Here is a 17,002-nt window from a genome sequence, read left to right as displayed (position 1 = left end):
ACGGCACTTACCCCACCAGTCTGCGGTGGTGGAGTCCGCGCTTAAAGCCAGATTTCTGGGTACTATCTCTATAGGGATCTACATCAGCCTAAGTTCTTCTCTTTTCCTAATAGATGTGTTGGGGTGTTTAGTGTAATATTTGCATATTGCCTTTACATAGGTAGGCTTGTTACTGTTTGAGTGTAGGCAGCTAGTGCAATTTTGGTTTGGGAGACTTATTGTAATTTTGTAAAGGTTTACTCATGGCTTTGAGGGCCAAGCCCACACCCAATGCACTTATAATAGGCTGCTTAACACATGGGTTCCAAATGTCATTTTTACAGGGTTTTCTGGTGTGAACCACAGCAGTGCATGTAAAGATATACGTGTTGTGATATTTCTACCTCACTGTACTTAGAATATCCTTTTTCATGTAAAATCTTATAAATGCATAATTTTCGATTGTGGTGAGAGGTGGGATAGGCACAAGGTTGTAAGGTTTTCTCAGAGCATCTAATACACTTGCACGCCTCACCTATCCCATGCGGGTGCTGCTGCTTTGACCTATTTTATTAAATATACTCTCCCCTGGGTGAATAGGTGTCTCTTTCAGTTCTTTGGGATCTGTATCTTTAAAACTCAGGAAGTCCTCGATTTTTAGACTTTTCAAGTTATGATTCAGTTATGTTTCTAAATTGACCCCCATTATCTAACTTATAATACTTATTTCAACTTTGAGACACATTGGTGCACTAATAACCACGAGACCTGGCGAAGTGGCGTCAGTGGGAAGAGGACCAGGGACTTCCTCTCCTCAAAGCAGTGTCAATGCAGTGTCCTCTAGGCATGCCTTGGCGCTTTCCTCTTCAGACACAAGTGTTCGGTTTTAAAACGAGTTGGTGCTTTCTATAGTACTATATTTTTCTAAATTCTGGATTATTTTGGTGAAAATAGGGTATTTGGTTCTGGAATCAGTTCCCCATTTATAACCTTGTTCCATAGTAACCATCTGTTTTGACTTACGTTTTGGCTTAATTGGTTCCTGAAAACAAGAGTCTTATGTCTAAGTCTGAGGACTTCTTGTACGTGGTAAGAAGTGATGCTTTTATGAGATGGCAGGTTTTGTGAGCTGCTGCAGAAATGAACTTGCTGATGTTCTGGTTTATTGACTTCTGTGGGATACATAAAAGGGAAGGGATGCTGATCTCTGAGAAGAGGGCAGCACTAGTGTCTTGCCCAGTTCAAGGAGAACGCTGCCTGATTAAACCCTACTTATAAATCAAATTTGCTGTATGAATGTCACACACAGGCCCCCCCCCCCCCCCCATCATTCACCCATCTCCGACTTACCCAGTGGGCAACTGCTGGGGAAGAGTGAGAGGCGGATGATATCTTGCCCATCTGCTACTCCCCCAGGAACCTCATCACTGACGCTATCTGCCACAACGCAGGGAGCCCTACCCCCTGTTTCCTCCTTCCGTAGTCTTTGAAATCATTAAAAGGCCAGACTCCAAGAGAACAAACCCCACCAGCTCTTGATGATTTGACCTGTGGGGGGAGAGGGGCACGGGCAGAAATGCCATCTCGGCCCTTGCCTCAGACAGCAGATTGCCCCTGTTCTGACTAGTATATTTTGTGCTTGGAATTTATAACCCGGTCCAGCCACTCATGGCATGGGTTTCTCTTACATCCAAATCTTCTCTTTCATACAGTTCCATATGAACAGGTAATGATTTAAGGAGACGGCGCACGTTGAAAATGGAGAGGTCTGGGAACTAATCTGATTTCTTTGCAGGAGTGGAATGAATCCATCTTATTGCGGTCACTGTGGAAGGAGTTGAGGTCAGAGGGTCCAAGTGATCATTATGCCTGCCTTGTTTGTTTGTCATACATATTCTTGGGGGACCCGCTTATAACTTATTGCAAAAGGGAGCAGCCTGTAAGTGCTGTATGTGAATTACTTTGTGGGAACGAGGCATTTCGATTTGTTGTAAGGAGTTGAGACTGTGTAATAGCTGGCCATCGTAAGCGACCCAGTCATTGAGCAGCAATAGCTGCGTCGGGAGTCTAGTGCTGTACGATGGCTGGGATCTATGAAACGGACAGTGTTTTTTTTCCCTTGTGACCTTGCTGAGAGAGCCTTGGAGGTCACAAGGCTCTCTTCAGTACCTCTTAAACGAATGCCCAGTTTGAGGTCAGCCTTTCAGGAGCGATTTGTTTAGTGCAGCTTGTGGGTGTGCCCTGAATAGTAAGTGGTGCCCCCCCTTACTTACATTGTGGACCCAGCCCTTTATGCTGCCTCCTGACTATCTCGGTTTATGCATCCTGTTAGATTATTTGGCATTTTGTTAGCTTAAAAAGTGTGATAATGAGTTGCTGTATTCTGTAGCTTTGCGCTCAAGGATGAACGGGGTTTGTTTTTTTAATTCTCATCTGCTTGTAATATTGCGTGACTCTCTTAAAGGCGTTTCTCATGACTTCTTATGCTGAAATGTGTCACGCTGTATATTTTTGATGCCTGATTTCTTGTGCAGCTTATCTGATCACTGAGCTATGAAGCCTGCAGCCCCAGTTGTAATTCATACCCTCCAGGAGTGACTTCAATTGCCCATGTGTGCAGCTTTGTAATGGGAAGAGGAGACCTTGTTTACTGTGCAGCTTACCTGTGTATGGTGGCTGCGTATGATAAAAGCTTGAGCTGTGTTAAAGGAATGGAAGCTGTGGGTTTGTAGCAGCAAATGTAAAAAAAAAATCACATCCTTTACGACGGTTAGTGACAGCTGCTTTTCTCTCCCCCCCTCTCATTTTATTTCAGTGGGCAGTTTGCAGTGGTAAAGAAATGCCTAGAGAAACGCACCGGTCTCCATTATGCTGCCAAGTTCATCAAGAAAAGGAGGACAAAATCCAGTCGGCGGGGAGTGACTCGTGAGGACATAGAGAGGGAGGTCAGCATATTAAAAGAGATCCAGCACGCGAATGTGATCACACTGCATGAAGTCTACGAGAACAAGATGGATGTTGTTCTCATCCTGGAGCTGTGAGTGGCCTTCCCCTTCTGCACCTGGTTTGCTTTCTTGGCAGTAGAGGGGGGGGGGGGGGGGGTATGGGAAAGGGGTAATGGACTGTCGGCCTTAATTGTTACAGAAACTGCTGTGGAGGGTGGGAGAAGGAAGTTGGTATTTCAAGTGGCGGTGATTCATTCCAGATTAAGTGTGTTTGGTTTGTGTGTGAAGTGGGTCTGTTGGAGAGCTTTCACCCTTGTGAGCAGAGGGGCAGAACCCAGGCATGCAGTGCAGGTGAAGGGAGGGAGGGAGGGTGACTTCCTCATTCTCAGAGGCCTGCTTCCTGACTCACCAACATGCAGGTTTTTGAAAAAGGTGAAAAGCTCTCCTCAGTATTACAACATGAGAACAGAAGCAAAGTCTTTAGCTGATTTTAATTGGCAGTAGTCTGTTAGTTGGTACATTCATCGTAATCACTGATCAGAATTAAGATATTGAATTCTTATTGCAACTGGAGAGGTGTTTACTGTACTTTGCCCTTCAGGTGTGTTAGCATCCATGCTTTCTGATTTACCCGTGTTTCTCCCCTAAGGCCCTTTTGTATGTTTCACATATTCTGTTGATATTGAGGGCAATGTAATATGGTGTACTAGCCTGAGCACACATTTATTCAGGCTTATTTGCTCATTTTTCTGTGTGCAACTTTACTCATGATTTAATGGTCTTAGTGCACAAAAATGTAGCTCTCCTCCATGTAAATTCCAGGTTAATGAAGGTATTAAGTATTATTCCCCATTACAGAGAGGTGTGTAGGCTTAATTCAAACTGTTTTAACACTGGGAATTTAACTATTGTTAAATCTATAGTGCTGTGCCCTAGCATGGTCATGGATCTGTAATAAGAACATGATTGCCATTTCGGGTCAGACCAAAGGTCCATCAAGCCCAATATCCTGTTTCCAACAACGGCCAATCCAGGTCACAAGTACCTGACATGATCCCAAAAGGTTGATAGACTCCATGCTGCTTATTGTAGGGATAAGCAGTAGATTTCTGCAACTCCACCTTAATAATGCAAGTGTATGGACTCTTCTTCCAGGAGCTTGTCCAGATTTGTTTGAAACCCTGCTACACTATCAGCTTTTACGACATCTTCTGCCAACAAATTCCAGAGCTTAATTATGTGATGTGTTCTAATTAGGATGTAGGGAATGTGAGTGAGGTGACTTTGTACATTACCCTCAAGTGATTGTTCCATTAATTTGTGACATCAGTCATTTGACCCATTGGGCCAAAAACAGATAATGTGAATAGCTATATAGACACTATAGGCAAAGTCACATAATAGGTACATGTTTAAAGGAGATGCTTGGTTTTAACTGTAACATTCCAACTTGATGTGGAGAAGGAGCAGAGGAAGGGGATGATTGAAATTGTTATAACAGATATTTGACTCTTTGTAACATTAACAATTTAAGGCATTTTATGTGGTGCTAGAGGTATGTAAGAGTCTGAAATTACTTCCAGATGATTGCTTAAAAAAAGAACCAGAAACACAAAAATTGATACTTGGTAAGAATTCCATGTCCAGCCGTAAAAGAATCAGCATTACTGTTGGGATCTTGTCAGTATGTGACTAGTTTTAAGGAACATTTTTTGTCTTTCTCAGCTTTTCAGTGCTCTGCAGCTGCTGGTTTGGTGAAAGAGTAGACTTGTGGCTGTCATGCTTCCTCTAGTGCCAGAGATAACTGGAGACTGTGGCATTGTACAACAAGAAGGAAAATATGTAGACTAGATGAGTCTTATGCTCCTTATCTGCTGTTGGATTCACTGTTTTTGTTTCTATCCCCCCTGACCATGAACTACACTTTTTTGACCTGCACTTTAAAATCTATAATACAGCTGCCTTAACTTCAAAAATTGGCCCACATGAACATATTTCCTTGAAGCTTTATGGATAACAAATGCTAAATCTATTTGTCAGTAGGCTTCCTGTAAACTGAAGCTGGAAAACCTGTACTCTTGTATATCATATGAGAGGCAGCTAGTGTCCACATGCATAGTGAATTTTAAATTAGAATCCTGTTGATTCAGCAATTCGTGGAAGCCCCATGGTTCTCTGTCAGCAAGCAGGCATGAATTGACTGTTACATATTGGTGACATCATTAGACATTGCCACAGCAGACCCAGCTCTCTGTCCTCAAGAAAGACTTTACTAAGCATGCCTGGGAGTTCCTGTGCTCGTGCAGGTTGTCTCGCGAGTCCTTCGGTTTGTCTTCATCTGAACTACTAAACAGATGTGTCCCCAGTCTCTTGAATATTTTTCATACTACTTGAGACCTAGTTCCCCTATCTGCCTCATTACTTCAGGTTATTCTGCCTCTGCCTCAGCAGCCCCTCAGACTGAATATTTAGTTTCTTAAAAAAAATATATATATGTACAACAAATAATAGATGCTGCTGAAAAGAACAGAGAAGCTCAAGGCCAAAAAGCCTGCAGTAAGCATCTTTTAGGCCTGCATTTGCAGATGTATACTCTGCCTGCCAATGATTCCTGAGCTTGGACTCCAATGACTCCAACTACTACATCTGTGGTCATATGGCCCCCAGGGCTTAGCAGTACAGTGCCTGGAAAATGTAAGGAAGGTACCAGTAGGTAAGACCCCCAAGTCTTCGTACAGGGGATGAGCAGCAGAGCTGCTCTTCAACAAGGAGCAGTATATCATCAAACTCCTGGCATAAGTTAAGGCAGGAAGTTCCACCTCCCCCCCACTTGCTTCCACAAGCACGAGAATGCTGTCTCCTCCCCCACTAGGGCATCAGTCTCTGGATCAGCTTCAGGTCATGGGTTGAGTATGATGCAGAAATATGATGCCAGAGGAAACAGAGTAAGGTATGTATGCGGAGGCGGGGCCCTTCAGAACTGTGCCTTTCAGAGCAGAAGATTAGCACAGGGCTCTGCCAGAGTGGGCCCCTTTTTAATGGTGAGGCAGGACATAGTCTTATTGGCACAGGTTCTGTCTCAGTTAATGGCACAAAAGATCCACATGGCACCAAATCTATTTTATCCAGATCTAGGGCTGACCAGATTGCCATCTAGCCGTTTGCATTCTAAGGCACAGTTGACACACTCAGTGCAGCAGGTCATGGTGTTTTTGTGAGGGGGGAACGGAGTACTTCAGCACCTACGTCCAAGGGTCTCACGATGGATGATATGGTACGGAAGTAGTTATTGGCACCATAACTTTACATAAAACGGTTTACATAAAACGAAGAACCAAAGTTCTTCGTTTTATGTAAACCGGAGTGATTTGTAGTCCCTACAAGAACTTCGGTATATAAAAATTAAAAATAAATAAAAATAAATAAATCTATAGAAGAAGGTATTCAATGAGCATTGATGCAACTGGCATGAAGTGCCTCAGAGCTGGCTGCTTTAACAAAAGGAACAGCTCTAATGCTGGGTTCCTCTTTAGAAACCAGTACTGGCTCAACCTCACTCAGGGTTGCTGAAGAGAATGTCTCTCCTCAAACTCTGGCTCAGAGGATTCTCCAAACAGTGGAGTCCAGTTATTGGAGCTAGTGAAAAAATGTCTTTGTTTCCTGAAGACAAAAGGGAAATTAGTCTCTCCTGCCCAAGATGGCAGAAATTTTCATGCATTGCGGGGCTGCTCCAAGTTCCATACCAGTGCATACTTTGCTGCAAGAGCTTCCAGCATTAGGAGTACGTCCTTACCATGAGGTGTTAGATTCTCCTTCTTCAGAGGAGTCATTTTCACAGATCAGAGAATGAAGAAGTGGCCTCTTTCCACTCTTGAGGCCCTACCAGATTTTCTCCTTCAGCCCAACTGAGGTCTCCAACTTAGTCGCCATGGCTGTGTTCCCCTGTGGTTAGGAGATGAGGACAACTCAGCAGGGATTCCATCTGATCCCTCTTCCAGACTTGCTACAGCATTCCTTCCCTCTGGAGGATCTTTGGTACTTCAGTTTCCTAGATAAGCTTGCAAATACTATGTCTGTGTCAGGAAAGAAAATGACCTGAGAAACAGGTCTTTGGGCGGCTTCAATTTCTTTAACCCCCAGCATATTCTGCAACTATCCTAGTTCATACACTTCTACTGGACCTTCAGTTGAGGATGTGGCAGATGCCTACATCATGCCTTCTGGTGGCCTGGAAGTGGGACTTGAAACATTAGAATGCAGACTGCCTCGGGATTTGGGGTTGGTCCATTTGCTGCATCACTCCATGCTGGAGGAATCAATAGAACCATGCTAAGTACACTTATGATCACTCTAACGCATCCCCGGAATGGACCTGAAAATATTTGATGTATTAGGGAAGGTGATTTTCCAGGGTTCCATGTGAGTGCCCAGATTCTGGCTCACCAGCTCTACATAGTGCAGTATTTGCATGAATGTATTCAGAAAATAAAACCTTTGACAGTCATCAGATACAGAACAGATGGATTTCTGTTGAGCAGTGGAAAATGTGGAAGAATGTGAGAATTACCTTATTTGTTGTTGTGGCCAGGACTTTAGTGACTTATATAGGAGCCAAAGTATGGCATGGTTGCAGATGAACAGCCTTTGAGAAGGTGTACTAGATTGTCTCACAGATATAGCCGGTAAAGGGAACAACCTGTTCAATGATAAAGTTTCAATCACAAAACAGAAGCAAACTCCTCTCAAATAATCACTCACTACAAAGTGGTAACTTTAGAGAGGGAAATAGTATTTTTAACTATTTACCATAAACACATTCACTCAGACTGGAGACAATATCATTGACATATGCTCACAATAGGATTTAATCCGCTGTCTCTCGCCCTCAATGGGCCGCAGGCAGTAGTCAGCCTATGAGCAAAAAACTTTTAATCATTTATTGTCTCCCGTCTAATATAACAATTTTATCTTTTTTTATCTTTTTAAAGTTTTTTTTATATATCAACTGTTCAAGTTTAAATTAAATAATTAAATTTAATTAAATTTAATACACCTTTTGGAGCGTGTACGTGCATAGATGCAAATTAGTTTTTTTCAGCACATGTGGGATTAGTAGTCTTTAGCTCTTGTTTGAACGATGTGAACTACTCAACTTCCGGTTACGTCGTTTCCTTTAGACCATTTAAATTTGACAAGGAGCCTGTGGTTAAATGACAAAGGCGTTCATCGCCATGTTGAGACTTGGAGAAATAGGACTTTGGCGTTTTGGTGAGTCTTGACTAAATTGCAATGCCTCTAATCTACAGTAGGTGTATATTTTTCTGCTATAATCCTCTTTCACAAATATCTCTTTAACACAGTGGAGCAATCCGTGTGAAATTTCGAATTGGAGTGATTTGGTTATAATCTTTGGTGTGGGACATGGCTTTTGAGAGAGTGTGTGTGTTTTTTAATGTTTTTTAGATACTCCAGCAATGTTTTGACCGGCAACAAAGAAAGCCGTTGCAATTGTTCCCCTTGAAAAAGACTCTTTTTGAGTCGAAACATGGCCCATGTCGGGTTGAATATCTGAAGGGTTGAATATCTGAATGACCTTCTATTGGCTAAGTATTTTTTCAAAAAAATTGCTTTTGGGTAACAAAGCCGGTTGAGTATTTTTTGATAGATGCTTTATATTTAATTTAATTAAACTTGAACAGTTGATATATAAAAAAAACTTTAAAAAGATAAAAAAAGATAAAATTGTTATATTAGACGGGAGACAAATGATTAAAAGTTTTTTGCTCATAGGCTGACTACTGCCTGCGGCCCATTGAGGGCGAGAGACAGCGGATTAAATCCTATTGTGAGCATATGTCGATGATATTGTCTCCAGTCTGAGTGAATGTGTTTATGGTAAATAGTTAAAAATACTATTTCCCTCTCTAAAGTTACCACTTTGTAGTGAGCAATGATAAAGTTTGACACTGGCTCTTAATGACTGTAAAGTTGATTGATACTCCTTATCAGCTGCGATGAGGGATCAACCAGCCCCTACCTAGGGCCATTACTTCTCTTACAAGCGCCCATTTTTCCAGAGATGTCCCTTTCACCCTTTTCAAGCTCCTCTCACTCTCCAGTCAGCAGAGGGAAAGGCATCAGCCCAAAGCTCAGGAGTAAATTGTAGCATAACTTGAGCACTATTTTTTGACAATTGAGACGCGCCTCCTTACCAACTCCAGTTGGGGGGGGGAGGAGGTTCAGTCTATCTTTCCGGTATGCCTCCTGATCACCAAAGACCAATGGATCCTGAAAATTATGAAATAAGGCTACCTCTTAATTTTCTCTTGCCCTCCTCTGACCCTTCTTCATCTTCCCAACTGCAGTTGGAAGTGGAGTTACTCCTGCAGAATAAGGTAAAATCTGTAGCTTCACAGGAATGTGGCCAGGCATTCTTTTCTCTGTATACCCTAAACCTCAAGAAGTTGGGAATTGAGGCCTATACTGGACTTGCAAAGACTGAACTGGTAGCTGATTCAGAAGACCCTCAAGATGAACACTTTTTCAAGAGGATTCTTCCTTACATTCAACTGAGGTACTGGTTGTGTGCTTTGGATCTGATGCTTTTGCACACCAGTTCCTTTCATCTCATGCACTGAAAGTTCCTCGGGTTTGTGATAAAAGATGCTTACTACCAAAACAAGATGCTCCCTTTGCCCTTATGGGAGCCCCAAGGGTGTTCACAGAATGCCTTGCAGTAGTGATAGCATACCTTTGTTTGGGAATCTGTTTATCTATACCTGGATGATTAGTCAGTCTCCATTAGGAGTTCAAGTCTCTCAAAGTCCACATGGTTCCTCCACCCCCTGGGCTTCCTGGCAGCTTTGCCAAATAAAACCTGGTTCTCTCAATTCAGTTTGAGTCTGGATAAATTCTCTTTAGGAAAAAGCATTTCTTCCTGTTGAAAGAGCTGCATTGTTGATGGACCTAATAGTCTCTCTGGGACTGCGTGTCAGCAAGGTCGATCCTGGTGGTTCTCAGTCACATGGTGGCTGTTATGCATGTGTTACTTCTGACTTGTCTATACATGTGTAGCTTTCAGGTGGGACTCTGAAGCCAATGGGATCATCTCTAACACTCTTGCTAAATCTTTGGACCTCTGAGATGAAAGCATGCTTTTAGTGGTGGATGAATCTGGAAGGTCTAAAGCGGGTCTCTCACTGTCATACCACATCAAATGACCCAGTTTACAGATGCCTCAACCAATGGGTAGAGGGTGCACACCAGTGCAACATGGACCCAAGAATTGTGGTCCCCAGTGGCGTCATCTGCAAATGAATATATGGATCTGCAGTCCATTTGCTATGCACAGAGCTTTCTCTCACCTACAGTACCTAAGAACATAAGAAATTGCCATGCTGGGTCAGACCAAGTGTCCATCAAGCCCAGCATCCTGTTTCCAACAGAGGCCAAACCAGGCCACAAGAACCTGGCAATTATCCAAACACTAAGAAGATCCCATGCTACTGATGCAATTAATAGCAATGGCTATTCCCTAAGTAAACTTGATTTATAGCCATTAACGGACTTCTCCTCCAAGAACTTATCCAAACCTTTTTTGAACCCAGCTACACTAACTGCACTAACCACATCCTCTGGCAACAAATTCCAGAGCTTTATTGTGCGTTGAGTGAAAGAATTTTCTCCGATTAGTCTTAAATGTACTACTTGATAACTTCATGGAATGCCCCCTAGTCCTTCTATTATTCGAAAGTGTAAATAGTCGCATCTACTCGTTCAAGACCTCTCATGATCTTAAAGACCTCTATCATATCCCCACCTCAGCCGTCTCTTCTCCAAGCTGAACAGTCCTAACATCTTCAGCCTTTCCTCATAGGGGAGCTGTTCCATCCCTTTTATCATTTTGATTGCCCTTCTCTGTACCTTCTCCATCGCAACTATATCTTTTTTTAGATGCGGCGACCAGAATTTTACACAGTATTCAAGGTGTGGTCTCACCATGGAGCGATTATAGAGGCATTATGACATTTTCTGTTTTATTAACCATTCCCTTTCTAATAATTCCTAACATTCTGTTTGCTTTTTTGACTGCTGCAGCACACTGAGCCGACGATTTTAAAGTATTATCCACTATGATGCCTAGATCTTTTTCCTGGGTGGTAGAACCTGATAGCAATCTGCTTTGAAGTGGCTGAAATGTGAAATATAAATAAATAAAACATATTTTCTCAGGAAAGATCATTTTCATCCAGTGTGTCAATCAAGTAGTCATGTTTATATAAAAAAAAAAAAAAAAAAAGAGGTACAGGCTCATACATCTGCTAGGAGGGCATTTGAATATGGTTGTAGACAAGACATCGCAATGCCTCGGTCTAGGCAACATAGCTTTTAAGAATCAAGAATACGTTGGCATGAGTGGTCCCTGAATCAGTCATAGATGACTTGTTTAGTTGCTGGGGGAAGTCTGTGATTGACCTGTTCACCTCAGGTCAACAGGAGAGTTGAAAATTTCTACTGCATGCATCTGAGCAGCTACAGATAAGCTCCCAATGCTTTTCTGCTAAATTGGAACATCTGTGTGCTCTGCGTACCTGCCATTTTATCTAATCACAAAGACTGCCCAGAAGGTCCTTTTGAGACAAAGCAAGGGTAATCCTTATAGCACCTGCTTGACCTCAAGGGAGACGGTTGGGCCATTAGATGACCGAGGGGTTAAAGTGGCTCTCGGGGAAGATAAGGCCATAGCAGAAAGACTAAATGAATTCTTTGCTTCCGTGTTTACTAATGAGGATGTTGGGGAGATACCAGTTCCGGAGATGTTTTTCAGGGGTGATGAGTTAGACGAACTGAACGAAATCACTGTGAACCTGGAAGATGTAGTAGGCCAGATTGACAAACTAAAGAGTAGCAAATCACCTGGACCGGATGGTATGCATCCTAAAAATGAAATTTCTGATCTGTTAGTTAAAATTTGCAACCTATCATTAAAATCATCCATTGTACCTGAAGCCTGGAGGGTGGCCAGTGTAACCCCAATATTTAAAAAAGGCTCCAGGGGCGATCTGGGTAATTGTAGACCAGTGAGCCTGACTTCAGTGCCTGGAAAAATAGTGGAAACTATTCTCAAGATCAAAATCTTAGAGCATATAGAAAGACATGGTTTAATGGAACACAGTCAACATGGATTTACCCAAGGGGAAGTCTTGCCTAACAAATCTGCTTCATTTTTTTGAAGGGGTTAATAAACATGTGGATAAAGGTAAACCAGTAGATGTAGTGAATTTGGATTTTCAGAAGGCACTTGACAAAGTCCCTCATGAGAGGCTTCTAAGAAAACTAAAAAGTCATGGGATAGGAGGCGATGTCCTTTCGTGGATTACAAACTGGTTAAAAGACAGGTCACAGAGTAGGATTAAATGGTCAATTTTCTCAGTAGAAAAGGGTAAATAGTGGAGTGCCTCAGGGATCTTTACTTGGACCGGTGCTTTTCAATATATATATAAATGATCTGGAAAGGAATACGACGAGTGAGGTTATCAAATTTGCGGATGATAGAAAATTATTCAGAGTAATTAAATCACAAGCGGATTGTGATACATTACAGGAGGACCTTGCAAGACTGGAAGATTGGGCATCCGAATGGCAGATGAAATTTAATGTGGACAAGTGCAAGGTGTTGCATATAGGGAAAAATAACCCTTGCTGTAGTTACACGATGTTAGGTTCCATATTAGGAGCTACCACCCAGGAAAAAGATCTAGGCATCATAATGGATAATAATTTAAAATCGTCGGCTCAGTGTGCTGCAGCAGTCAAAAAAGCAAACAATTTTAGGAATTATTAGGAAGGGAAAGGTTAATAAAACGGAAAATGTCATGTGTTCTTATGATACCAATATCTTGTCCATCTGTTAAGTCAGTCTCCAGTTCTATTGGGTGTATTTGAGATGCTCATCACTCAGGAGGATGGAAGTCATTGCAATCCAAATCTGCCATCTCTGGCCTTCATGGCTTGGATATTGAGTACTCAACAGTGTCGTCCTGACACTCTCCAAAGTAGATGGCGAATATGCTGATTTAGCCTAGAAAGCCTTAGAACATTAGATCCTATAGTTTCAAGTGGAAGATGTTCTGGTCTTGTGTAGGGCACTGTCTCTGGTTCCATTCTCCTGTGCCCCAAGGGACTTGCTTCAGTTTGCGTTCTTCCTTTTGTCTTCAGGTTTTAGCACCTCTTCAAAGTTCATCTTGGTGCCACTGGGGCACATAACCAGCAGATGGAAGGAGTTCTGATCTCTATTCATACTTTAATATCCAAGTTAATAAAAGGATTGTGGCATTCCTGACCTCCAGTGCCTTGGGACCTCAACATAGTCTTTGCTCAACTTATAAAACCTCCTGTACCTCTCAAGTCAGTGGACTTGAAGTTTCTCACTAGGAAAGTGTTGCTTGTAGCCATCAATTCAGCTTGAGTTAAACCAGTGGCTAAAATTTATTACCCGTTCTTCCTGCATTCAAGGCAGGGTTCATTATGAACATATATAGATAAGAGGAACAAAATCATACAACACATTACATACTTTTGAAAAAGGGAACATAGCCTATCGTATGAAAACATATTCAAACATAGATGTTGACCCCAACAAGGACAGAATAGCTAACGGGCCCAAAAATACATTACAAAGGACTTGCTGAAGTAGAGACATCAAGGACTATCCCTTATCACTTAGGTTTGGGAATGCTTTTCTGAAGAGCAAAGGTTTTAGTGCTTTTTTTTAAAGAATGTTTTCCCAGAGGCATCTTATTTCCTTTGGTAAGCTGTTCCATAGAGGACCTGCAGAAAAGAATGCGCACACTTTGGTTTCATCAAGATGGGTAAGCTTTGGAGTTGGGACATCTAATAATATTGAAGGACCCTTGGTCTGACCCAGCATGGCAATTTCTTATGTTCTTATTAGGTTTGCCGACCTGAGTGACTGGGAGGGAGTGTGGGTTTTTAGTATAGAGGAAATCCAGGAGGAGTGTAAGTTGTAAATGGTTGAGTGTAAGATCATGGTGAGCTTGTATTATATACGGTATCCAATTGGGAGCCAGTGCAATGTTCATGAATGGGAGTGCCAGTTAAATCTTGCTGCCGAGTTTTGTATAATCTGCAATGGACAGTTTCCTGCTCACCAGACTTAGATTTTTTCACAATAGGGTGGTTCTGCGTGCTGCCTTAATTTCTTTCCAAAATTGGTATCTGCATTCCACATTAAGTAAACAATTCTACGGCCTACTTTCTTTCTGAGACTGCATGTACACATAGCAGAAAGGGCTCTTCACTTCTTGGACAACAACAGTCCTAGTGTATTAGTTTGGAAAGACTTTACCTCAAATGTCTCAGCTTTTTATAACCTTCAATCCCAATAGATTGGGGAAGTACAGTTGCCAAAAGAACTGTAGCACACTATATTGCAACTGTTGTGCGCTGGCTGACTGTCAAGGCTCATGAAGTGAGAGCCATGGAAACGTCAGTGGCTCAGTTGAGTCACTTTTATTTGAAGACATCTGCAAAGCTGCTACTTGGTTGTCAGTTGACTCTCACATCCCATTACTGTCTTGACAACACCTTGAAGTGACAGTAACTTTGGACAAGCAGTTCCACACAGCCTGTAATCCACTCTCTAACTGGTGAGACCATTTATGGGAAGTGCTTCTGCAATGCAACCCTCAACTTGGGACTCGACACATGTAATTGCTGTTTGCTTTAGAGATGTGCGTTCGTTTATTATGAATTAGGCAATTCGTTGTGGTTCGGGGGGACCTGAACCACAAAACAGATTTTCCCTGAGCTACGGGAAAAATTCGTTTTTCGGGTTAGTGCGGGGGGTGGGGCACATTTATTAAAACAAAAAAACCCCAACCCTTAAATTTAAATTTTTTACACCCCCCCCCCCCACCATCCTGATCCCTGCCCAAGATTTACTAAAAGTCCCTGGTGATCCAGCGGGGTCCCGCAAGCGATCTGTCCCTCCATGCTGTCGGGCCTGCTATGACTCAAAATGGCGCAGATAGCCTTGCCCTTACGATGTCACAGGGGCTACCGGTGCCATTGGTCAGCCCCTGTCACATGGTAGGAGCATGTGACAGGGGCTGACCAATGGCACCGGTAGCCCCTGTGACATCGTAAGGGCAAGGCTATCTGCGCCATTTTGAATACTGGCAGCCTACAGCCCGCGTGCAGGAGATCGCTCCGGATCCCCACTGGATCTCCAGGGACTTTAGGCAAGTCTTGAGGGGGTACTCCTGACCTGCCCAAGACTTTCCAAAAGTCCATGGTGGTCCAGCGGGGGTCCGGAGCGATCTCCTGTACTCGGGCCATAGCGCCCGAATCGAAACCCGAGCCAGAAAAACGAAGCTCATCTCTCATTTGCTTACCAGTTTAACAGGGCTCTCTTTAGGGAGTAGGATGAATTGCATGTTAATACTCTCCCATCTCCCTGGAGAGTAGACTACTTTGCTAAAACACATGCTCTGGAAGAGACAGAGGGTCTCATAAGACTGCATGTGCATGCTCAGTCTTTTCTGAGCTCTGATAACTCAGTCTGTGTTGGCCCAGTCGGATGACGTCACTCACATGTAAAGTCTGATTCATCTTGCTGTGTTTAGAGAACCCTATTTACATGTAAGCAAACTTGCTTTACTGTGTTTGGGCAATACAGTACCTTTCTGTTGGCATATGAGATTTGTATGATACTATTTAACAGTGGTCTTTCATATTTTGATGTAGATGTTTAGTTTATGAATTTATATTTTTCTTTCTGCACAAGAATTTATGGATGATTCTTTGCTCCCTCTCCATCTTTTTGTATGGCTTTTCTACAGTATTTTGAAGAAATACTTACATCCAGAGCTCATCCTTTACTCTCTCCTCCCCCATCCCTGCTCGGATGTAGTTCAGAGCATTTTCTTTAGCCCTAAAGTGTCCTGGAATGCACTCTTTGCTTGGTCCATATATTTTAAAACTTGTGGTGCCTTGTACGCCAGTGCACTACTGACACTATGCCTACATTAGTGGCATCACAGATACAAACTTGTGTAAACCGTTGTGATGGTCCCGAATGATGGTAGACAAAAATGATTGAATAAATAAATATGAAGCACTTGAATTGAGTAAATATCAGGTAACTTGTGGTTTGCTTCAAAACATGACTGCTCAGAAGTGCAGAAGAATGTTTGGTTTTGTAAGATATTTGCTTAATGAATTTCTGAACAAGTTAATCAGTAAAGTATTTTAACTTACACAGGATGAGTACTACTTGCTGTACTCCTAAAATAAATATGCAGAGGCTATGACTTTGATATCTTCCAGAGATGTACAGTTTCTGTAATCGGTAGGGTTTGTATTTTTTCCAGTTTCATTTTGTTTTCACTAAAACAACCAACAGCACTATCCTCTGCTCTGGCATACACCCCCCACCTTGGAAAAACACACTGTCAAAATTGAAATAATGAGGTCCCCTCCTCCCAAGCCTTCCCCAGTTCTACCTCTTGGACTCATCTAGACATCGATGGGCCAATGCAATAAAACCTGCCCAGCCTGGCGCCCAGGTTTATGTGCGGTTGAATACTTGTTTTGGGCGCACTGGACTAGCACCCAATGCAATAAGGAGATTAACGCATCCAAAAAGCACACCCAAACAAATGTGCAGCCAATAGCGCTCTTCACATGTAAATTCCATGTAGATGAGACTATAGCTATTATCCCCTGATGCAGAAAATCGCTGGGCTTCCAGCGCATGCTTTTTAAGGCAGCAAATTTAACTCCAGCCCTGGAAGTGGCATAAAGTCAATCTGTGAGTCAAGAGCTCATGAGAAATTTAAAAAATATGGTCCTCTGTGGTTCTTCCTACTTAGTATCATTGTGACACTTAAGGTTTACTGCTTGTGGTGGTGAAAAATGTATATTGGCTTCATTTAAAAAAAAAATTCTGGACGCACAATTTTTTTTAAATTTATTCTTGAATTTTAAATGTCATTACTAAATAAAATCACATTTATTATGCATAATTCAGGAAAATATTATAGCAGCTCTAATTT

At 42.3% G+C, this 17,002-nt stretch overlaps 1 protein-coding gene across 2 annotated transcripts in view; it reads left to right on the top strand.

Moving 5' to 3' along the window:
• Nucleotides 1–17,002, top strand: part of DAPK1 (death associated protein kinase 1) — a 391,735-nt gene that overhangs the window by 153,506 nt on the left and 221,227 nt on the right. For both annotated transcript variants that reach the window (XM_029617004.1, XM_029616996.1), the window contains exon 3: nt 2,795–3,016. In XM_029617004.1, coding sequence (XP_029472864.1) covers nt 2,795–3,016 — 222 coding nt within the window. The remainder of the gene's footprint in view (nt 1–2,794; nt 3,017–17,002) is intronic.

This window comes from Rhinatrema bivittatum, chromosome 1 (assembly GCF_901001135.1).
Source record: "Rhinatrema bivittatum chromosome 1, aRhiBiv1.1, whole genome shotgun sequence".
Classification (NCBI taxonomy): Eukaryota; Metazoa; Chordata; class Amphibia; order Gymnophiona; family Rhinatrematidae; genus Rhinatrema; species Rhinatrema bivittatum.
This window is presented reverse-complemented; position numbering and strand designations above follow the sequence as displayed.